This window comes from Mus caroli, unplaced genomic scaffold (assembly GCF_978045245.1).
Source record: "Mus caroli unplaced genomic scaffold, Mus_caroli_1 scaffold_12, whole genome shotgun sequence".
In the NCBI taxonomy this organism is placed as follows: Eukaryota; Metazoa; Chordata; class Mammalia; order Rodentia; family Muridae; genus Mus; species Mus caroli.
Window position 1 is genome coordinate 14,837,462 of NW_028227267.1, and position 23,915 is coordinate 14,861,376.

At 47.3% G+C, this 23,915-nt stretch overlaps 1 protein-coding gene across 1 annotated transcript in view; it reads right to left on the reverse strand.

Annotated features, from left to right (window-relative positions):
- Window positions 1-23,726, reverse strand: part of Dusp29 (dual specificity phosphatase 29) — a 28,058-nt gene extending 4,332 nt beyond the window's left edge. The window contains exons 1-2 of the mRNA XM_021182444.2: window positions 23,509-23,726; window positions 6,343-6,563 (exon numbers count right to left, since the gene is read on the reverse strand). Coding sequence (XP_021038103.1) covers window positions 6,343-6,563; window positions 23,509-23,705 — 418 coding nt within the window. The 5' untranslated portion in view covers window positions 23,706-23,726. The remainder of the gene's footprint in view (window positions 1-6,342; window positions 6,564-23,508) is intronic.
- Between the last annotated feature and the right edge of the window lie 189 nt (window positions 23,727-23,915).

Genomic DNA, 23,915 nt, shown 5'->3' on the forward strand with positions numbered 1-23,915 from the left:
GAAAACAGGGGTAGTGAGGGAGGCCTGTTCTCAGTCCTTGCCTGAACTTCAAGAAACCCGGAGGCCTTATGACCCTGACACCAGCCTCTCTGCAGGGTCCTGAGGTAAGGGAGAGCTGTTGGGACTGTTTTCTGGTTCAGTTCACAGCTGACTCCTGGGTAACCTCAGTTACGCTGGGCATTCTTCTGGGTACTTTATGGGTTGTTTGTTTGTGTGCTTTTGAGACAGGGTCCTGCAGCATCTCTGAGGCCTGGCCTTGAACTCTTAATCTTCCTGCTCTGCCTCCCTGGATGGCTGGAGTCTCAGGTGTGCACCAGGGTACCTGCATAGTGCCTATGCACTTACTTCATGCATTTTATTGTAGTCAGTTCTCACAACTACCCAATGGCTTCAGTCAAACTGTCATCACCATTCTACAGATGAGGTCGTGGAAGGATATACAGAGGAGTGGCTTGTCCCACTCGCACGGCCAGTGAATGGCAGACCTCGATCCAAGCCCAGGCAGTGTGACATCGAAGCCCGGAACTTCCCTGTGCCTGCTGCCCTTGTGTGAGCCAGATAAAGGTTTCACACATAATATGTACCTCTGCTACATGCAATTTGTGCTATTATTTTCTATTCTTTCTAATCTATTCAATTAAAAAAGCAGAAAAGGAACAGTGGACACATCCACCATTGTGCTTTTATGACCCACTGATAAGGTTGCAGTCTATGTCTGTATGTCTGAAAAATGCCGGCTTCAGAAAAATATTTACCAGAAGGAAAGATGCCATAATTGTATGAAAAAAGTTTAAATTCAAGATTTCTAGTGGACCTACCTGGCATGGTAGTTCATACCTGTAAGGCAGAGGTATCAGGGTTATCATGAATTCAAGGTTTGAGGCCAGTTTGGTTTACAAAATAAAACCTTATCTCAAAATAAACTTTCAAAAACTCTACCTCATCCAACTACATGTTTTCAGGGGTGACCAAAAGGTGAGCTTCTATCACTCAAATCGGATATATCAGGAGCCTGGGGGATGGTTCCCTGGGGGAAACTGCTTACCGGGCAAGCTAATGACCTGAGCCCCATTCCCAGAACCCACTTGGAAGAAGGAGAGAATCAACTCCTGAGAGCTGTCCTCTGACTTCTACAGGTGTGCATGCACTTCTATGCACACATCACACAGCAATATCCTCCTCCTCATCATCATCATCATCATCAGAAAAACATACTTGCCCAAGCCTGTGACCCACAGACCTGCCTGCTGTCCAGGCCTAAGGTGTGCCTTCAGAAGTGCCACCGTCTTTCCCTGGTTTTAGGGACTGCCCTTGCTGACTTCCCACTGATTGCCTTGGAAGTTGCTTTTCTCAGCAATGCATACAGAGAGGGAGAGGTCCTGCTCCATCCTAGACAGATGTGGGCATGTAGAGGTCCTCAGAGAATGAGGACAAGATGTGAGTCCAACAGAAAGGAAGGGGACCTTAAAACAAACACTTGGGGACAACCTGAAGCTTAGATGCCCCAGAAAACCAAATACCTGCCAGAAAGATGATTTCATCTATATAATCATACCCACTTGGGATGGTGTGTGTGTGTGTCTGTGTGTGTGTGTATGTGTGTGTGTGTGTCTGTGTGCGCACACGCATGTGTGTGTAGGCCAGAGGATAACCTCAGGTACTGTTCACCTTGTTTTTTGTAACAAGGTCTCTCACTGGCTTGGACCCTGCTAGTAGGCTAGGCTGGCTACAAACACTGGGGATTAGCCTGTCTTCCCACTCCCAGCCCTGACATCACAGGGCACATTCATTCCCTCATCTGGTTGTTGTTTGTTTGTTCACGTAGGGTCTCACATGATCTGAGATCCTCATGCTTTTGCTGCAAGCACTATTCCTGCTGAGATATCTTCACAGCCTAGATTTTATTGTATAAAATGATTATTTATTTATCCTGGGATCGGGTCTCACTATGTAGCTGTGGCTGGCCTGGACCTTGCTGTGTATACCAGGCTGGCCCCAAACTCAGAGCAATCCATCTGCTTCTGCCTCTTCCTTCTTTGTTCCCGAGAGTGCTGAGAATCCAAACCAGTGTTAAGAAAATGCCATACCATTGAGCAACATCTGTGGGCTCTGTAAGAGATTTTATGATGGCTTCAAAAGCAGGCTGGGTCCTGTTTAAGACAAAGAATGGACTCTGGGGGTGGTGGCGGTGCACGCCTTTAATCCCAGTACTTGGGAGGCAGAGACAAATGGATCTCTGAGTTCAAGGCCAGCCTGGTCTATAGACCCGATTCCAGGATAGCCAGGGCTGTGTCACAGAGAAATCCTGACTCCAAAAACTACAGGCAGAGAGAGAGAGAGGGGGTGGGGGGAAAGAGGACAAAGAATGACTGACAGGCAGGCTGTGATACTGAAACCTGATCTTCCAAGCCCCTGGTGTCTGGCGTTTCCTAGGAGATTTCATTAAACTAGATGTTCCCAAGCTCCTGTGAGCATCCATGCTCCCTCTGGGACAACATTCTGTCGTTCTTTCCCCAGTGAAGAAGGATGAGTTTACTGTGTCAGATCCTAGAGCCAGCTGGCTTTGTCTCCCCTTCCATGATATTCAGTGACCTCTTAAATAGCACAGACACCAAAGAGACACTGACATTAAGGACAAAAGACACTCCTGTGAGGCCGGGGGGGGGGGGGGGGGGGGAGGGCGGGGCTTGTGAGTGTTGCCCTTGGTTAGTTCTATGACCCTGGGCACACCACCTGGCTTTACACAGCCCGTTTTCTCAGCTACCAGGCAAGATAACAGGCTGAGTTACTGACCCAATCTCTCCATCATGATGGAGGTTTCCTAGTTCTTTGAAAAGGTCAAATTGGCACAGAGTGGGGGTAGAAGTGGAACCCGTGAGGCTGACAGGCTGCGAGTTTAACTCCACAGCACTGCAGCAGGTGATTTTTCAACAAGAAACTGAGTGTAGTGGTATAATAAACCTTTAATCTGAACCCCTACCCCCCCCCCCGGGCAGAGGCAGCAGAATCTTGAACTCTAGAATAGCCGGGGCTACTTAACAAGACCCTATGTCAAACAAACAAAATAACAAACGAAAAAGGAAAGAAAGAAAGAAAGAAAGAAAGAAAGAAAGAAAGAAAGAAAGAAAGAAAGAAAGGAAGAAGAAAGAAAGAAAGGAAGGAAGGAAGAAAGGAAGAAAGAAAGAAAGAAAGAAAGAAAGAAAGAAAGAAAGAAAGAAAGAAAGGAAGAAGAAAGAAAGAAAGGAAGGAAGGAAGGAAGAAAGGAAGAAAGAAAGAAAGAAAGAAAGAAAGAAAGAAAGAAAGAGAGAGAGAGAGAGAGAGAGAAAGAAAGAAAGAAAGAAAGAAAGAAAGAAAGAAAGAAAGAAAGAAAGAAAGGAAAGAAAGAAAGAAAGAAAGAAAGAAAGAAAGAAAGAAAGAAAAGAAAGAAAGCCACACAGGAGATGTAGGGCCCCGAGTTCAATTCCCAGTGTTACCAGAGATAAAAAATAAGATAAAAATTAAATTCAAAACGAGCCGGCAGTGAGGGACAGGGAATAAATAGGTGGTTATTTTCAGTTAGGACTTGCCAACAAAGGGCAAGAAAGAAGGCAAGAGGGAAGAAAGGAAGGCCTGCCTTTGGGCCAGACTGTCTATCAACACCTCTTATGTCAGGAGTATAATAGGAAACATGCGACCATGACTGGCTCAGAAATTCCACAGCAGTGTCCCTTGGTTCCCCAGTGCATGACTAGACAAGAATCAGGCCACCCCCTGCATGTGGCCGGCAGGCCAAACACCTGTCACCCATGTCTCCTGGAGTCTGTGGCAATGCTGGAGCTGAGCTAACCAGCATTCTCTTTTGTTCCTCTGCCCACTCAGGGCACCGATGACAAGCAGATGACCCTGCCACTCTTGTCTGCCCTCTGACAGCACTAAAAACACGAGCAGTCTGACAGTACAATCCAGATTGGAGATTTTCCCCGAAAAGTCAGACATACTGCCACACTGGCATCCATTCTCACCAGAAACACCAAGGAGATACGGGCTGTCTTCCCCACAAACCTGAATCCCACTGCCTCACAAGCAGCCGGCGCCATTCATTCATAGGATGCTGGGTTCTGAAGGGCTGGCATTTCAGGCCCTGGCTTGGGGAAGTCTTTAGACATGCCAGATTCAAAGGTCACTGAGAAAGGAGCCCAATCCCTCCTCTCCCACCCCATCAGACAGTGTGGCTGTCAGTTTCCTAATCCCAGCCGGCTTGTTTTATCGACACACTTGACCCATCTGACCTGTTTCCTGCGCACTCACTGACTTCTTCCCTCTTGGCCCACCCTTTACCTCGAGCTTTCTCGCACCCGGTCTCCCACCAGCCTGATACTTTCTTACTGAAGTTGTGATCCTGCCCAGCAGGCCTTGAACACCCGACTCCGGAGCCCGAATCTTTGCCGACTTGGCCAGGATCCTAAGACAAGTTTTCATGTGAGTATATCGTACAAGTTCAAAGTCGGAATGTCTTTTTGATTCCTCTCTTTTTTCTTTTAGGATCGGAAACTTTACGGTGATGAGGTGCACATGCTGGCATAGTTACACGCTCCGCAGTGCGCAGCCTCTCTGTCAAGTGCATCCGTGGGCCTCCTGCACTGCAGGTCCCATGCCAAGTGCTTTGTGTATTCGGCCGCTGATCCCCATTACAGCTGCTCACGGTAAATATTTTCATCGCTGGAGGAATCACATCATTACTGAGCTTTGTGATGAGAGGCTAAACCTGGCCTTGTCTTCCTCAAGGCCTGCCAGGCCCCTTCCATTAAGAGGGAGTTCTAAGACATAAAAATGGCAACCAAGCACATGAAACAGATACTGAAGGACTGTACTGCTGCACAACATCACACACACACACACCCCAACACACACACACAATATGCTTTCAGTTAACTTCAAATACAATGAGGTGAATTTTACCTCATGGAGATGAATCAGAGTCTGGTTGCTTTTTTTTTTTTTTTTTTCTTTTGATCCTGTATGGAAACTCAGAATGTACAGGATACAAAAGATGGTCCATCAATAGAATCATTAAAGGACAGGTAAAAAAATGATACATCCTCTCTAAAACATGTCAGCTGTATGGGTGGCTTCCATTGCCCTAGTGTCCTCTGAACCAGAATGATGACAAAGTTTGTGGGTGGCTATGGCTGGTCAAGAAGCCAAGGAGCCACTGCAGCCTTCAAGGTCTACATCTGGCTGGCTGACTTGGCGTAGGCCTAGCCCCAGGTTACAAGTTCCTGAAGCAGGTCAGTCGGTCAGTGAGCCTTGTAATCCCAACCTCTTGTGGCAAGAAAGGCTTCTGGTAACTGGATCCCCCAAATGAAGTGGTGATTCAGAAAGGGGCATGACAAGAGGCTGAGGTCAGAGCACAGATTGGGGAGGTGATGTCCCTTTGGCCTCCGTGGGATGTGCTGAAGTGTACCCAGCAAACAGCAGTGACTTGCTCTTACCCATGGTGCATGCCAAAGCTGTGCCCTTCTCTCCAAAATAGCCTTGTAGCTGTCTCGGCATGAGAGCAGTCAAAACTGCATTTAGTGGGCAGGATGAGGACCTTGACTTAACAGATGGATCAGTGGCATGGGGAGGCTGGGACTCTGTGGGTGCAAAGCCCACACTCTCTAGTAAAGTTTATATTGGGCCCTTGACTTTTACAAGGTGGGTATCTTAGAGAGTAGTCTGTGGGTGTGTTTGGTTAGCAGAAGTATCTTAAGTCTGTACATGGATTCTCGCACAGCCGGTTCCTTAAACACTTTCCAGCATTGAAGCCTTTGGCTCTATCAAGTTTGAGTCCAAGTGCAATTAGCGTTTTGGCTACAGTTCAGTTTTGAGGGCTTCCCCATGCTCTACCCCTGCTCACCCTGGTCTTTTTAGGGGTGCTTGTTCCTCATGAGATGGAGACTCAGCCACAAGCCCTGACCTCTAAGCCTCCCCCTTTCCCATCTCAACACTGTATATCAAGCCCGAACCCCACCAGCAACACTTATGGCCAGGCAGTTAGCTCAGCCAATCCCTGCCGACAATCCTCAGCCCCAGTACACCAGGTTTGAGAATCACTTTCTTGTAGATCCTGCTTCTGATCCACTGGAGCAGGGCCGGGTTGGCAGATTCTGGGGAGGGGATATGAGGGCAGGACCTCTCCCCAGAGGGGAGAGGATAGCATGCCTTGGGGCATGACCTAGCAGGGGGAAAGCAGACTGTGGGCAGGAGGGGTGGTGCCTCGGCTTGGGGGGGCGTGTTTTATGTCTGGGGGCGGGACTTGATGGGTGGGGTTTCAGCCTGGGGGCGGGGCTTGTCAGGGCAGAGTTGGAGAGGGTCACTTACTGTGGTCGTCTCGGAGTGCGGAGTCGATGAAGGCCGCAGCGGAGTAGAAAAAGATGCTGAGGTCGAAGGTGGGCACGTCGTCGGCCTCGACGCCGTGGTACTCGATGGCCATGTCTCGGTAGTAGTCCGGCCCGGTGTCCACATTCCAGCGGCCGTGCGCTGCGTTCAGCACGTGCGTGAAACCCGCCTTCTGCAGCCCATAGCGGTCCAGCGCCGTGGCCCTGGGCGCAGGGAGAAGGGTCGGTCGGTTGGTGGACGCCGCGCTTTCGGTGGTGCACGGCTTTCAACGCTGGACCCAGTAATCACAGGGCGATTACAGGCAAAGACCCAAAGCAGCGCTCTTCCCGAGCCCCAGGCCACTGGTCACCGTTTGGTTTCCTGACTATGAGAAAGCTACTATCTGCCCAGTCTTGGGTAGGTGCAGCCTGGGCATTTGCCCTTTCCATTTGGATCATTCACCTTATGCTGCCGGTCCTGGAGGTAGACCTGTCAGATCTCCCCAGAGGCAACTGAAACAACCTGAGCCTGCTTCACAGAGCCCCTGGGAGAACCTTTAAGAGGCCCCTGTTCTGAAGCTTCCAAACATTAATGGGTTTGGAGGTCATAGCTGGGAAAAATGGCTTCAAACCGGTGTTTCAGAGGATTTCGTTGGGATTGGATAAAATTCTTGAATTGGTGCTGACAGGATTGGAGGACACACTATGAATGGGGTCTGATTGCTTTGTTGAACCCTGTGCCTAGCTGTGCTTTCGTTGTTCTAAGGAGCTACTTCTAACCCAGGTGAGAGTCTTAGTTTTCAACAGGATTTCTAGGAACAAAAATAAGGTTGCTGGGGATGGAGAGATGGCTCGGAGTCTAAGAGCACTGACTGCTCTTCCCTCGGAGGTCCTGAGTCCTCTTCCCATGGTAAGAGGCCATTGGCTAGCGTATCAGATGGAACAGTTATTCCTGGAGGAAGTGTTAGGGGTTCCTGGTGGAGAGACACCTTTAAATCTGTCCTGCTACAAGGGTGAGCATTTGTTCACTACAAGGGTCAACATTTAATGAGGAGAAGATGGCAGGTGAGGCAGGCGGTGTCAAGGAAATACCACAAATGAAGGTGTAAGGTGATGGAGGAGGCCTCACGGTCTGTAGTCGATCATTTATCCCCATAATGATATAGATTCTATGATGTTCTGATGGTAACAGAAGGGAACAGGTTGATCAAGCCAAGGTGTGTGTGTGTGTGGGGGGGTGGACCTCAGTTCTAATGGGCCTAGAAATAACAAATGAACAAATGGGAGCTGTGAGGAAACTAAGGCCACACTGTGGGCACGACACAGCAAAGCCATGGGACAGACAGTTTTGAAGGGTGTGTAGTAGAGGGCTCTTTGAGGAGGCGGTATTGGAGTAAGAAAAGAAGCAAACTGAAGCAAGAGTGTTTCATCCAGGCTGAAGGAACGACATGTGTTAAGAATGGGTAGGCTACCAGTGCAGCTGAAGGGATGAGGGGCAGGGTGGGGTCCTGCAGGCCAGAGTTAGTCTAAGAAAGGAGTGAGCATTTCATTTGATCAGTCTGTCGCAGGCAAATGGATGAAACTTGAAAATATCATTCTGAGTGAAGTAACCCAGTCACAAAAGAACACACACGATATGCATTCAGTGATAAGTGGATATTAGCAAAAAGCTCAGAACACCCAAGACACAATTCACAGAGCACATGAAGCTCAAAAAGAAGGAAGACCAAAGTGTGGATGCTTCAGTGCTTCTTAGAAGCGGGGACAAAATACTCACAGGAGGAAATATGGAGACAAAAGTGTGGAGCAGAGACTGAAGGAAAGGCCATGCAGAGACTGACCCACCTGGGGAGCCATCCCATATACCTGGACGGTATTGAGGATGCCAGGAAGTGCTTGTTGACAGGAGCCTGATATGTCTGTCTCCTGGTGGCTCTGCCAGAGCCTGACAAATACAGAGGAGGAAGCTCGCAGCCAAACCATTGGACTGAGCTTGGGGTCCCAGATGGAAGAGTTGGAGAAGGGACTGAAGGAGCTGATGGGGTTTGCAGCCCTGTTGGGGGAGCAACAGTATCAGCCATCCAGACTCCCTGGAGCTCCCAGAGACTAGACCACCAACTAAAGAGTACACATGGAGGGACCTATGGCTCTAGCCAAATAGGTGGCAGAGGATGGCCATCAGTGGGAGGAGTGGACCTTAGTCCCATGGGGGTTCAATGCCCCAGTGTAGGGGAATGCCAGGGCAGGAAGACAGGAGTGTATGGGTGGGTGGGAGAGCACCCTCATAGAAGCAGGGGGGGAGGGATGGGATAGGACTTTCCCAGAGGGGAGACCTGGAAAGGGGATAACATTTGAAATGTAAATAAAGAAAATATCCAATAAAAGGGGGGGGGACCAGTCTGGTTGACCTGTGCAGATGGATGTGAGAGGATGAGAAACAGAAGCAAGAAGAGTCTGTTTGTGGCTGTTGTTTTATATAAGCAGGAGAGGGAAGCGTGGCCTGGGATAATGCCTGGGAATGGGGAGAGGAGGAGGGGACCGGCTGTGTGATGGGGAGGAGAGAGGAGGAAAGGAGAGGGAGATTTGAAGCGAATATAATTTTTGGTCTTAGAACAACTTGGATGTCAGGATCAGTATTGGGGGGGTGGTCAAAGAGAACTATAGTCAGTGTTTTAAGAGTGTGTAGGATTTGGCTTGAAGAAGCCATGTTTGGGCTGGAGACATGGCTTAGCAGTTAAGAGTACCGACTGCTCTTCCAGAGGTCCTGAGTTCAATTCCCAGCAAGCACATGGTGGCTCACAACCACAGACACCTCTTCTAGTGTGTCTGACAGCTACAGTGAACTCAAAAATAAAATAAATAAATCTTTAAAAAGAAAAGACAAGAAAAGGCCAGCCTAGTGCTCAAGGAAGGCTAACAAGGTGTCAGATCTTAACACTAGAACACAGTATGCTCACTTTGAGGGTCCACGCTCTTCTTCATCGATCTGTGGCTGTGATAAGTACAGTTATCGAGAGCAGCTCGGTGAGGAAAGGGTTGAATTGAGTTTACAGGTTAGAGTCTGTCATCAAGGGAAGCCAGAGCAAGACCTTAAAACAGGAATCTGAGGCAGGAACTAAAGCAGAGACCAAGGAGGAATCCCAGCTCACAAGTCTGGGATGCCTTTCAGCCTAGGGATGGCACCACCCACAGTGGTCCTCCCACCCCCATCAGGTAGCCATCAGGAAAATGCTACCACAGACATTCCCACAGGCCAGGCTAATGGAGGTAAAACCTCAATTGAGAGTCCTTTTTCCTGTGTCAAGTTCACAACCAAGATTAGCCATTACACATAATAAGGCCACTGGTAAACGATTTGGACAGATGTAACCATATTGGACAGGAGTAAGGACCAGCACTCTGGGCCAGGAGGAGCCTCACATCAGCAACACACACCACGTCCTCTACCAACAAGCCTCCATCCCTCCTTAGTGTGCTTATTCCGTAGAGAGGAGCAGCAATGGACTCTAGAGCTTGAAAAGAGTTAAGCACAGGCACTGGACTGGTAGAAAGATTTTTCAGAGCCTATAGGAGCTGTCTGTGTGTACAACCAGAGGTGGTAGCTCATGCCTTTAATCCCAGCTCTTGGGAGACTGAGACAGGGGACCAGCCTGGACCAGAGTGAGGCCCTGTCTGAAACAAACCACAAAAATGGATGGGGGCAGTTTGGTGGCGCGAATCTTTAATACCAGTGTTTAGGAGGCAGAGGTGGGTGGATCTTTAGCCAGCCTGGTCTAAAATAGTGAGTTCCGGATCAGCTAGGACTGCATAGTGGGATCCTGTTCCCAAAATAGAAGGCCACATGGGGAGTTGAGCTCCCATAATCCCCCTCCCCAAGATGGCCCTTGGTGCTGGCATCCTGGCTGTAGAGCACATTCAACTTCCATCATTTTCCATTGAAAGGCCTATGGTTTTCATCTTTCTTCTTGTCCCCAAATATATATACAACAAAGGTTACACTTTGGGGACACAGATCTGCACTCAATTAAAGCCTCCAATAACTTGGCCTGTCTTGCTGAGTGGCAGTTAGCTTCACTTTGAGGCTGAGCTCAGTGGAAGAATTAAAATTAACTGTCCTTGACAGGAGGCTCTAACCCACCAGAAACACTGCTCCTTCTGTGGTCACCAACAGTCTCCACAGAATCCCATGGCGGTCTGAATGAATTGCAGTTTGCACTTTGATGTCTGGGGGGTCAAGGATCAAGGGTGGGTAGCACACTAGCATATGACACCACTCCACTCACCCCACCCAACTGCCTTTGTGTCTAGGAAGAAAGGGCCCAACAGAGCTTTAGAGCTGATAGTGTATCTAAGATCCATTAGTTCTCAAGGCTCTATGTCCCCTGAGGTGGGTGTGGTGTGGGGTGGTGTGGGGTGTGTGTGGGTGTGTGGGTGTGAGCACGGTGTCCTTATAGAATAGGATACTACAGGGGCAGGTTCCCTCAGCTGGGAGTCAGGTTGAGACTTTGAAAGAACACTTACAGCAGAATGGGAAATTTACAAATAAAAACTAATGCTTCCTAGGCATTAAACATCCTGTGTCCAGGTCCCCATTGGGCAGGATGCCCAGCTCAGCGGTTACTGAAATTGGAGTGTGGGTGGAGGGTTATGTCTGGCACTGTATTGTGTTTTGTTGTTGTTTTTAATTTGAGGGCCAGATAAATAATTGGCTCAGATAAGTTATATGGGAAAGGAACGGAGAAATCCAGGGATGTTTTGAAGTGATGGGAACAGAGGAAAGGCCTAGTGTCTCTCTTTTGGGCCTCCTCTGATCATGGGGAAAGACTTCAGGGAACCAACAACAAATGGATTCAGGAATTTACGTCTAGAGACTGGATGAGGAGGGACTGAGTCTCAGTCAGTAAAGTGCTTGCCCGGGACACAGGAGGACCAAGTGAGCGCCCCCATGAAAGCCCAGCTCAGTGGTTTGCAGACCCAACACTGAGAAGGTAAGTCAGGAGGAGGACTGCTGGGTCCTGCTGACCAGCTAGTGCAGCTGCCTTGATGAGCTCCAGGGTCAGGGAGAGACCGAGGCTCAAGACCAAAGTGGACGAGATAGAGCAGGACACGTGCTATCTGTGGGGCCTCCACACATGCGCACAAGAGTATTACTTTCACCCTCCGACATGTGCACACGTACATATACATATACGTGAACACGTTCATGCACAGGCATGAACGTGTTCACACACAAAATAACTTAGATGATAAAGCAGCCTTACTGTCTGGGTATTTTCTGAAAAATCCTAGTTCTAAGCAATGTATGTGTGTGTGTGTTTAAGTCACATGTCATCTGTTTCCAGAAATAGCATGCTCAGCAAGGATGTGGAAAATAAAACCCACACAAAAATTCACCAGTCTTTCTACCCCACTAAAGATAAAGATTATATGATTAGTCTTTTAAAGTAGGATCTTCCAGCTGTTTTCTATGCATAGGGGTGTTTTTTATAGAGGCATGTTTTTTAATATAATACCATACAGGCATACTTCTTATTTTTATTTTCAATATTAGAGATGAACCCTAAGGTCTCATTCATGCTACACGTGTGCTCTGCCTCTGAGGGATCTCCTTGACCCTCTTTTTAGTTTTTATTTAGAGACAGGGTCTTATAAACTCTGTAGCCCAGGAAGTTGTTGAACTTGTGATCCTCCTGCCTCAGCCTCCTGAGGACCTGGGATTACAGACCTGAACCATTCAGGCCTGATCTATACCTTGTTTTATTGTGCCTGTCTTATTGTCCTTCAAAGATTATATATGTATGTGCCTGTTTGTGTGCACGCATGTGTCTATGAGTATGTGTGTGAGCCTGTGCATATGTATGTATGCCTGTACATTCATGTTTGTATGTATGTATGTACATACGCATGTATGTGTGCTTGTGCCTGTGTGTATGTATGTATGCTTGTGTGCATGTGTATGCATGTATGTGTGTGCTTATATGTGTGTGTGCTTGTACATGTGTGTGTGTGTATTGAACCCAAGGCCCCCAACAAGAAGCCAAGCATATGTCCTATCTACCACTGAGCTATTCTCTGATGCTACATTTTTTTTTTATTTTATTTTATTTTATTTTATTTTATTTTATTTTATAGTTTGAAGCACCTGGCAACCCCACAGTAAGCTAAATCCACCATTTTCCCAACAGCTCAGATGGCAGGTAGCAGTTTTTAAGCAAAAATGAACTGAAAGATATACATTGTCCTATATAATGCTAACGCTGACTAGACTAGTGGGTGTGCCTGACCTATAGCTGTATATCACCAGGGACAACCATGAATATCCAACACAGAACTATAGATTTACTTAAAACATGCTTTTGTTTGTTTATAACTTGATTGCACAGTTCTCAAGATGACATTGTTGAGTGTCAGAAGGCTGAACAGTGGGGCTGATGGGGTGGCTCAGTGGTTAAGAACATTAGCTACTCTTCTAGAGGACCTGGGTTCGGTTCCCAGCACCCATATGGCAGCTCACACCTGTCTGTAACTTCAGTTCCAGTGGATCTGACTCCCTCTTCTGGTCTGTGAGGGCACTACACACATGTAGCACACACATATGCACGCAGGCAAAACACCATATACAATAAATAAAAATAAAATTGAAATATTCTCAAAGGGCGAGGATCGTGAGCACACCAGATATGGCAGAGTGTAAATAGATGTGCTAGAGACCAAAGAATTCAAATAAATTGCTTAATATTGATATTTATTGAGGTAGGTGGAGCTAGAGGTGTCACCAAAGGACATCTGTACACACTGTTCAAACACCTTGACATGGCAGAGTGCTGTGGCCATCAGATGAAGTCACCTCATGGCAGTGTACTGTGAGCAGCTGATGTCACCTCATGGCCTTCAGCAGGCACACACTGCCACTGCCTCCTCAGCCTGGACTTATGGGCACACCTGATTCTGTCACTGTGAGAGACTTCAGTTTATTTGGTTTTTTTGTTTTGTTTTGTTTTGTTTTGTTTTCAGACAAGGCTTCTCCCTGTAGCCCCAGCTGACCTGGAACTCTCTCAGTAGACCAGGCTGGCCTCAGACCTCAAAGATCCACTTGCCCTTGCCTCCCAAGTGCTGGCATCGAAGGCATGTGCCACCACTGCTTGGCACAAGAGCCTTTTAAAGCAGAATGATCCTGTCCAGGGGGACGGGCAATTTGAAATCTACCTGAGAGTTGGTGAGATGGCTCAGTGGGTAAAGTCACGTGCTGCATAGACTTGGCAGGCTGATGCAGATCTCTGGGACCCACATCGAGGTGGAAGGGGAGAGCTGAGTCTACAGAGCTGTTCTCTGTGCGTTGGGCTGTACGTGTACCGCATGCCCCCCCACACACACACCGCATACACATGCATCATAATTAGGTAAGCTATATCTGATATTCATGAAGCGGCCCTTAAGAAAACTTGGCTCAGATTCACATTCCAATGAAGAGGAAAAGGTTTTAAACTTTCTGTGTATTATGTATGGGTGTTTTGTGTATGTCACTATTCCAAACAAATGGAGTTAGGATGGTTGTGCGATGCTGGGTGGGTGGGTGCTGAGACCCAAACCCAGGTCCTCTGGAAGAGCAACAAGTGCTCTGAACCGCTGAACCACCTCGCCCGTCCCCTACAATACAATTTTTATTTATTTATCTTTTTAATAATTTATTTCCATTTTACGTGCATTGGTGTTTTGCCTGCATGCATGTCTGTGGGAAGGTGCCAGATCTTGGAGTTACAGACAGTTGTGAGCGGCCATGTGGGTGCTGGGATTTGAACCCAGGTCCTCTGGAAGAGCAGTCAGTGCTCTTAACCACTGAGCAATCTTTCTAGCCCCCTCCAATTTTTATTATTTGTGAATCTCATAGGCAAAGAAAGGGTGTCTCATTTTCATTAATTTGCCTTAGGAACAAGGTGGGACATTCTTTCACACATGAGCCTGGAAGGCTCCTTTGGTTGTACATGAGCCTGGAAGGCTCCTTCTTTTGCACATGAGCCTGGTAGGTTCCTGTGGTTTGCTCTATGTGGTTGTTATTGAGTGAGCCTCTGTACGTAGCTCAGTTTGCGCTTGGACCTGTGTTCATCCTGCCTTAGCCTTCCAAGTGCTGGGCTCCCTGGCAAGTGCCACTGTCCCTGGCCCATGCAGTTTATTCTGAGACCTCGTGGATCCTTTGTTTGACTAAAGTCTTCTTCCTTCCTTCCCTGCAAACCCCTGGCCAAGATCTGGCTTCTAACTGCAACAAAAATCCTTCTCACATGGTCTGGTTTTCTCAGTCAGTCAGAGACCTTCCTTCCTTCCCTCCTTCTCATCCTTGTCCCAACATCTTGCCAGTTCCTCTAGAGTCGCCCCCTGAAAGCTTGCTTCAAACTCCATAGGGCATCGTTAGCTTCAGCGGTCCACTTGACACAGACCTAGCATCACCTGGGAAAAGGGAACTTCAAATGATGAACTGCCCAGATTAGATTGGCCTATGGTTACATCTGTGAGACATTTTCTAAGCTGAGGTAGGAGGGCCTGATCCAATGTGGGCAGTGCTATCCCTAATCTGGTGGGTGTGGGCTGTAGAAGAAAAGTAATTGAGCAAGCCAGTAAGTAGTGTTCCTCTGTGGTCTCTGCTTCACTTCCCTTGGTCCTGCCCTGAGTTCCTGCCTTGGATTCCTCTGATGATGGACTGTAACTCATACACCAGGTTAGCCCTTCTCTCTCCAAACTGCTTTGGGTCATATTGTTTATTCACAGCAACAGAAAGCACAGTAAGCTGGATGTTGTGGTGCACACCTTTAATGCTAGCACTCAAGAGGTGTTGGCAGGTGGATCTCTGTGAATTCTAGGCCAGTCTGGTATATATAGGTAGTTCCAAGACAGCCAGAGCAACAAAAATAGAGAGAGATCTTGCTAACAAAGCAAAACAAAGCAAAAACAGAAACAATGGGGGAGAGAGAGAGAGAGAGAGAGAGAGAGAGAGAGAGAGAGAGAGAGAGAGAGAGAGAAGGAAGGAAAGAAACTAGAGCATCTCCTTGGGCCACACACTGAGACCTTTGTTGTCCTGATCCCAGCCCAAGTCCCTCAGCCTCTGCAGTCGGGACCATTTCCCTATGTGCTCTTGTGCAGGGTCAAGGAGAGAGGCATATGTGGCCTGAATATATCAGTCCAAGTAGAGCATCTGCCACCTTCTTTCAGCTGAAAAAAAGGAGCTACTCCCGTGTTGCTGGATTCAGTACTGGGCCATGAGAACAATCCCCCCCCCCCCCCCCCCCCGCCAAGGCTACTTCCACTCTGGTGTCAGCAGAGGTCAGCCTGCGTCTGGTCTGAGCATCTGGTCTCAAGTGCATGTTTGCTTATGGTCTATGTCATGCATCCTTTTAAATCTACTGTCTGTAACACTGTAGTGATTGTGTGTCATTTCCTGGGTGTGGCCTTGATGTCATTGTCCTCCCATGGAGTCTGGGCTGAGTGCATTCTTCCCAGATGGATTTTGGAGCAGTAGGTATTCCTAGCTCCTGATCTCATTAAGTCACCGGCTCACCAGCTCACCGGCTCACCGGCTCACTGACCTGCTGGTCTCGGACATGTTGAGGCCATTCAGGGCAACAGCTTAAACTGCTGCGTGAACGAAAACCCCTAAACTAAAGCCTCTGGGCCTCCAGTTTCTTTGGGGCCAAATCGACCCAATTACCCAGGTAGTGATTCCTTTACAGGGCTTGTGAAGTTGAGCTGTGCTCTGCTCAAACCTCTTTGCCAGATTAAAGAAATTCCATGGGGGAGAAATGGGAAATTTTACATCAGAATGTTTATCTTTGTTGAATGGCATTATAGGGAATTCTGATTTTTTTTCTTTTAGTCTATTTTTTTTTTAATTCAGTAATGAGCACCCTACATTCATTTACTATATAATTGTGTACTATGATTTTATTGATATTATTTCCTTAGTACTCCAGAGAGACAAGCTATTATAGAGTTGTGGGGTAGATTTTTAATTCCTTTGGATTTTTATTTAATTCCTGTTAGAAATCTCTTCCCGCTGGCCATGGTGAGACTGGCCTGTCATTCCCTACCCCTGGGAATACTGAGGCAGGAGGAGAGGTTACACAACAATACCTTTTGTTAGAAAACCGAAACTTGAGCCAGGTGTGGTGGTGACCACCTTTAATCCCAGCACTCAGGAGACAGAGGTAGAACTCTAAATTCAAGGCCAGTCTGGTCTACAGAGTGAGTTCCAGGACAGCTAGGGCTACACAGAGAAACCTTGTCTCAAAACCAAACCAAATCAAACCAAACCAAACCAAACCAAACCAAAAAACTTGAAACCTTTTCCCAGGCTGCTTTACTCCAAGAAAGGAACGAAAGTAAACGCTGGAAGCCCATGTTTGAAACTTAATGTATTGGTCATTAAAGTAGGCCATTGCATCACTATACAATGAAAGTCTTTCACATTGCTCAAACCTTGCCAGAGAAAGCTTAATCTAGCTTGAGAAGCCCTGACCAAGGCTTCAGGCCTCTTTCTCGGGCTATCTGTGACTGGTATCCACTTGCAATAGTTGGAAGGTTCAAAGTTCAGGTTTTCTGGTTCTTTTGGGAACTGTGCAGCCTGTGGAATTGTTAACACTGGCTTATTTTGCTGCATCCTACCCTGGCCTTGCTTCTCCTTGGAGTAGCAGGCCAAGGGTCAGCTTTGCTTGGTATTTTGAGACCATAACAATTTTGTGTCTGTGTGTGGGAAGAGGTTCTCAGCCTTCCAGACACATCTAAGGAAGGCCCCCTCTGCCTTTCCCAGTTTCCCCAGTGGCAGGCCCAGGAGATAGATGCCTCTGGCTTTTGAGATTACTAGAGATGTTGGGGAGCAAAGGAATCAGCTGAGCCAGCATTTGCCTGTGAGGGACCTGGCTCTTAGAGAAGGGTTTTGGGTTGTTGATGGTCCCCTGAAACGAGGGTTTGGTGGAGTTGTCTTGGGCCCCAGCAATCCTACGGGCAGCATAGTTTAAGAGCGAAGGGACACCACTGTGAGGAGAGAAATTTCTCAATTACTCCAGCTCATGGTTATCAGCTGCTGCCCTGCCCAGGATTTGTGAGGTTCCTTCATGGTGGTAAGACACTGCCCTTCTTGCTGACTATGTGGAGAGAAAAAGGAAAGGAAGAAAGAAAGGTTTTGCTAAGCAAATGAGAGATGTGAAGGAGATTAAAGTGAGAATATTTAAATCACAGAAGTGCGGTGCTTTTCAAGCGTGCTCAAGCGGTTCTTGAAGCCCCATTTAGGGGCTGCTGATTGATAAGAGGCTATGGATTATTCTTATCTCCTAGTCCCCGGCTCTCTGGAGGGCAACACTTGGTTAACCTAATTTGAATCTAATTTAAATGACTTAAGAGTAATAACACAAGTATGTGCTTGAACCTAATAAAGCCTAATTTATTAAATAGGACGATTTTAAAAGAACTGTATATTACAGCCAGACAGGGACTTTTGAAATCATCCTTTATTTAATAATTAAGAAACCGAGTCCTGGAACAATAAAATGTTTTGCCAAAGGCCAGACAGTGGCCACACACAATGGGAACTTGAACTCTGTACCCTGCGTATGGAAGGGGGGCTTTTCTCCACACTCTGGGAGCCTGTGCTTCCCACGGGGACACACTCAGTCCCCCACCAAGTCATGGGAAGTGGGTGGTGAATGAGGATGAATTCTGCACAGGGACATCTGCTAGTTTGCTTCTGGCCCATGCGCCAGTCCTCTACAGAACCAGCGGACCTGTAGGGCTGGTGTGTCCTGGGGATTTGAGGGTTTTAGGCATCCAGGTGGGGCTGAAGCCCTTAAGACAACCTGGAACTGAGCACCCGCTAGAAATCCTGAAACGTACAGGTTCGTAGGCATTCCTCGGAAGGCAAGCCTTAGGCTGGGAAGCCGGGAGAGTGCCTGGGGCAGTGCTGGTGGGGCCTTCTTCCCACATCCTGCTGGGCTCACATAGGATGTCCTGGGAGGTGGTTGGTGTGAGTTGATTTCTATCTCCAGGCTGTGCTCGGGCTAGGAGGACTCTCCTCTTACAACAAAATCGTGTGCTTAACCTGTGCTTTCTTTACATTCTGTTCAGTTTCTAGACCCCATCTTGTTGGTAATGGATCATACTTGAGTGCGCTAGGCATTGCAATAAGCTCTGGTATGTCTTAACGTCTTAAATCCTAAATCTAATAGATGAGGAAATGGAAGCTTAGAGAGCTTGATGGCCAGGCTGAAGCCCTACAGAGACCTGACACCAAGAGCTCACACTGGAAACTCAGCCGTCCACAGGTCTCCATAAAGGGGGCCTGGGAGGAAAGAATGAATCTGCTTGGGAATAGCCTGGCCCAGGAGTCACTGGCCTCGGCTCCAGCAATAGCTAGTGGATGCCTTTGATGTCCAAGAATACCCGTCTATTCTTACTCCTGAGTCTGGATTGCCTCCCTCACTGTCCTCCAGAGTCTGGCACCTGGCTTTCAAAATCTCAGGTGATTTATGGGTGCGCGGGGACTCATGTTAAATGAAGCTGAGGCTTTATGCCTGTGGAGCCAGCTTTGGGCTTTGGACAATACCTCCAGGGAGACCAAGAAACTTGGGCTTTCCTGGCATCCTGCAGCTGGGGTTAGAGCCTCACTTGGCTGCTTGGGCATGAAATCCATGGCCTTTTGGAGTCTGTGAAGCTTGAGAAGTGGGCATCATACCGAGTCCAGGATCAGGGTCGAGCATGAGGCTGAGCTGACTTCTATTCTGTGCTATGGTCAGATCACATACAAGTGACTTGAAGCTGCCTGGTTAGTAAGTGACTATATATAGTGCATATTTGTGTATATGTGTATATGTTTGTGCATATGTGTGTAGTACATGTGTGTGCATGTGTGTGAGTGTGTGCATGTGTGTATATGTGTGTGAGTGTGTGCATGTGTGTGTATATGTGTGTGAGTGTGTGCATGTGTGTATATGTGTGTATGTGTGTGCATGAGCGTATATCTCTGTGTGTATGTGTGCACATGTGTGTATGTGTGCGTGTGTGTGTGTGTGTTGGGGCTTGATTAAACATAGTTGGATTGTATTGAAAGGGCGGTGACATTGTCTTGGTTGAAAGCAGCAAGATTCTATTCAGAGGTCAAGGAAACAAGCATCTGCCATTGTCTGGCACAGCAGACTGTGTCTCTTCTCAGTCCCTCACAGTACTTCCCTGAAAGCAATCCTTCCTTCCCTGGCAGTCAGCCTCCTGCAGGCTGGACTCCTCTACCTACATTTTTGGGTGTTTCACTAACAGCAGTAACAATGATGCTTGAGTTTGTCTGCCAATTTATTATACCTAAAATGCTTTCTTCTAAGCTTTGAAGCTTTTCAGCAACTGTTTTAGAAGTGAGGATGTAGGTCCAGAAAGGCAAAAGACCCTGTCCCAAAGTCACCACATCATTCCAGGGGGCAGCGTTAGGTTGTACTATTGTTTAGAATGTTGTCATCCCCCCCCTTCTGTTTTCCTGACCCTGTCAACAGAATGGGGTTTTTATTGGTTTTTGGTTTTTCGAGACAGGGTTTCTCTGTGTAGCCCTGGCTGTCCTGGAACTCACTTTGTAGACCAAGCTGGCCTTGAACTCAGAAATCTGCCTGCCTCTGCCTCCTAAGTGCTAGAATTAAAGGTGTGTACCACCACTGAGTAGGACAAGCACTTTCACCCACTGAGGTATCTAACTGGGACAGGATGTTTCGATGTAGGCTTACTTGGCCCAATGAAATATGGACAAAAATGTCCCGTGTGAGCTGGGAACTGGGGGCACATGCCTGTGACCTCAGCACTTGGGATGGAAAGTCAAGGAAGATTAGGAATTGGGGAGCCAGACTGAGCCTCTCTTGAAAACAAAATTAAAACAAAATGTGACATGCACCACGTCCAGGTCAGGTCATGGTTTAACCATTCCTCTCTTTTCTTTCTGCTGCAAGAGAAAAGTATCAGCCGGGCGTGGTGGGGCATGCCTTTAATCCCAGCACTTGGGAGGCAGAGGCAGGTGGATTTCTGAGTTCGAGGCCAGCCTGGTCTACAGAGTGAGTTCCAGGACAACCAGGGCTATACACAGAGAAACCCTGTCTCAAAAAACCAAAAAAAGAAAAAAAAAAAGAAAGAAAGAAAAGTATCGCAGCAGACCCCAGTCACCATGGAACATGAAACACATGAGTTCGAGGTGGCTCACCATGGACTGTAACACTGAGAAATACGCTGCTGTGTTGAAGGCAGCTGAGATGTGGGAGTGGCCTGTTTCACTAAGTCTAAGCTGACTGCATAGTGGTAGAATTTGGATTAATCCCAGACCTTCTGAGGTGTGCTTTCTACCACCCATGTTCCCAAGGGTCTCATTGTTTTCTGTCAGTCTTCTGAATAAACATTACTGAGCTCACATCCTTATGTAATGATACCTGTACCTGCGAGTCACCTTTCCTAAAGTGATATTTGAGGTCAGAATGTATGCACTCCTTGATGACAGATAAATTTGAGGGAAGATTCACAAATATAACACAGAGGTTGTTTGGCAATAAAAGAGAATAGAGCAGCCGGGCGTGGTGCGCACGCCTTTAATCCCAGCACTTGGGAGGCAGAGGTGGGAGGATTTCTGAGTTTGAGGTCAGTCTGATCTACAGAGTGAGTTCCAGGACAGCCAGAGCTATACAGAGAAACCCTGTCTCGAAAAACTGCGAGAGAGAGAGAGAGAGAGAGAGAGAGAGAGAGAGAGAGAGAGAGAGAGAGAGAGAGAGAGAGAGAGAGAATGAGAGCGATGACACATGCTACAGTGTGGATGAACCATGAAGAGTATGCGGAGGGAAAACAAGCCCTAAAGCCCACCAGATCGAAGGATTCCATTGATATGCAATGTCCAGATTAGGCAAATGTATAAGAACAGAAGGTGGCGGGCCTGGTGGCTGCAGGGGGCCTGAGGAAGATGGGAGGAAGAAGTGGTGGCTTAATGGATCCTAGTTTTCTCCTGAGGTGATAAAAATGTTCTGCAGTTAGATGTGCAGCCGTGGTTGCACGACTTGGAGAATCTCATAAAATCATTGAATTGTACAATTTAAGAGGATGGGGTTTATGGCACATAAATTATATCCCAGTAGAGCTGGATTCTAAGAGAAAGTGGTACATCCAGTTCTGGGCACCCCTCGCCTAAGTTTCCCTAATGTCCTCGATGGGGAACGACAGGACAAATTGTACCATAGCTGTACTGTGGAGTATTAAAAATGCAGAACAGCATCCATGGTAGAAATTGTTTTTTAAAGAAGAAACCATTTAAGCCTGAGCTACTGAGACCCTGTCTCAACAAACACAACAAAACACCCATTTGTGTTTTGAGCTAAAGAGATGCCTCAGCTGCTGAGTTCATACTGCTCTTTCGGAGGACCTCGATAGTTCCCAGCACCCATCTCAGATCACTTACAACTGCCCACAACGACAGCTCCAGGGGCTCTGAGGTCTCTGATACCCTGGCCCAGCAGAGTCTGGGAGGCAGAGCACTCGCACTTAGATGCACCCCTCCCGGAAGGCATACATGTGTTTACATAATGAAATAACTTCTTTAGAAAAATCAATCTGTTAAAAGAAATGCAAGTGCCTTGTATATGTGTGTATGCATGTATGATGGTTTTTTAACCTTTGAAATAGCACAAGAAAGGAGACATAGCACATGAACTTAATATAGGTGGGCTAGCAAGATGGTTCAATGGGTAAAGGTGCTTGCTACAAAGACAGATGGCCTGAGTTCAGACTCTCTGGTTCCCACATGGTGGAGACAGAACCAATGCCAGCTAATTGTCCTCTGACCTCCATGCATACATTGTGGTTTACACATGTATGCACATACATACATACACAGTGAAAATGCTTTTTAAAAAAAACCCAAACTTAATACTTGTTATTGGCAGAATTAAGAGTGGAAAAAGAGAGATTGTATGTTTGTTTTGTTTGAGACAGCATCTCATAAGGCCCAGAGTAGCCTTGAATTCACTAGATAGCCCAGATTGTCCTTGAACTCCTAATCTTCCTGACTCTACCTCTGAAGTGCTAGGTTTGTAGGCATGCAGTGCCATGTTTGGCTTGCAGTTTGTTTTTCTGACCCTCTACTTAGTTTACTTTAGTAGGAAACAGCATGCAAATTTTTCCAACTTCCTATACCTTAGAAATAAAAGATTAAGGGGAAAAAATAAGACAAGGGCTGCTGCCCATGCTAAATAGTTTAGCTTTGTTTTTCTGAGCATCCATTTGGGTAAGATCCCGTGCACAGGGGTCCTGCCCGTCTGCTCCGAGAACAGGCAGAGTGTGGGTTCTAGTTCAGAGGGGTGGGGGTGGGTTGAAGTGGAAGTCATGAACCTCAGCTCTCTCGCACCAGGGTTTAGGATATAAGGTGCTTACTAAGTAGCTCTGTGACTCAGTTTCCTTACCTTGAGATATTCTCTTTCATTGGGTTATCATGAAAACCAAACATGAGGTCATGTTTGCAGGTTGCTTAACATAGTGCCTACCATACAGTGTTCCCTAAATGGTGACCATAATCATCATCACCTACCACAGACATTTCTCACCTCTGTGTGAAGTGGGGAAATAGACTGTAAGTCCTATAAAAGGGGTGGTGAGTTGAGTTTTTGGCTTACTGTTTTTCAGACACATATTCTAGGGTACTTACACGGCAAGCTCCAATTCCTACTGTTGTTAATGGGTAAAACATAAGATTACATTTTCCAGCTTCTCTTGCAGCTAGGTGCAGGGGAAGTCTTAGGCTAGGCTTCCCCTTGGAAAGCTGTTATTTTTTTACTTCCTTTCCCCTAACTCCCTATTGTCTGGATCCTATGGGTCATAGCAGAGCTCTGTGAGCATTCTGAGTCCTGAACAACCTTGAAGAAGATGCTAGACCCTCATGATGGTGAAACACCACACAGAAGCCCTTGTCTCTGGATCCTCGCAGTCACCATGCTAGCCTCCTTTGGACTTATGCACAAGAGAAAAAATAAGCCCGCCTTGCTTAAGGCTTTTTTTCTGGGTTTTCTGTAAAGTGGAGATGAACACTAGAACAGCTGACCAGGCCTGTCATTAGGCATTCGTAGAGAGTGATGGAGAGACACTGAATTCCCTGGGGCAACAGCAACGGAAGGCTGAACCTGGAACTTACTCATCACCAATGTGGAGCCGAGGCCAGACCTCATTGACGTGTGTGTACTGGGGACTGCCCTTCCAGAAGAGACGCTCCAGCTCGAAGGCTCCAGGGGTACAGTAGTCCTCAGCATCTCCCTCCTCCTCCTGCACGGACAGCCTCTCAGCACAGAGGTGGGCATGTTTGACGCTTGTCTTTGTATCTCCTGATGCCATTTTGGAGCCAAGGGAGGTTCTTTCCTTTCTGCATGAGAGAGAGGCAGAACAGGGAAAGGGGGAGAATGGTGGGCATTATAGAGGAGGTGATAAGCAAAGCTTAATTTGGTGAGTGTGCCCTTGCCTGCTATGCCCCCTTCTTGCTCACCTCAAGCCACACAGGTAAGTGAGAAAGGCCAAGATGACAGTTAATCGACATTCCCCAACATT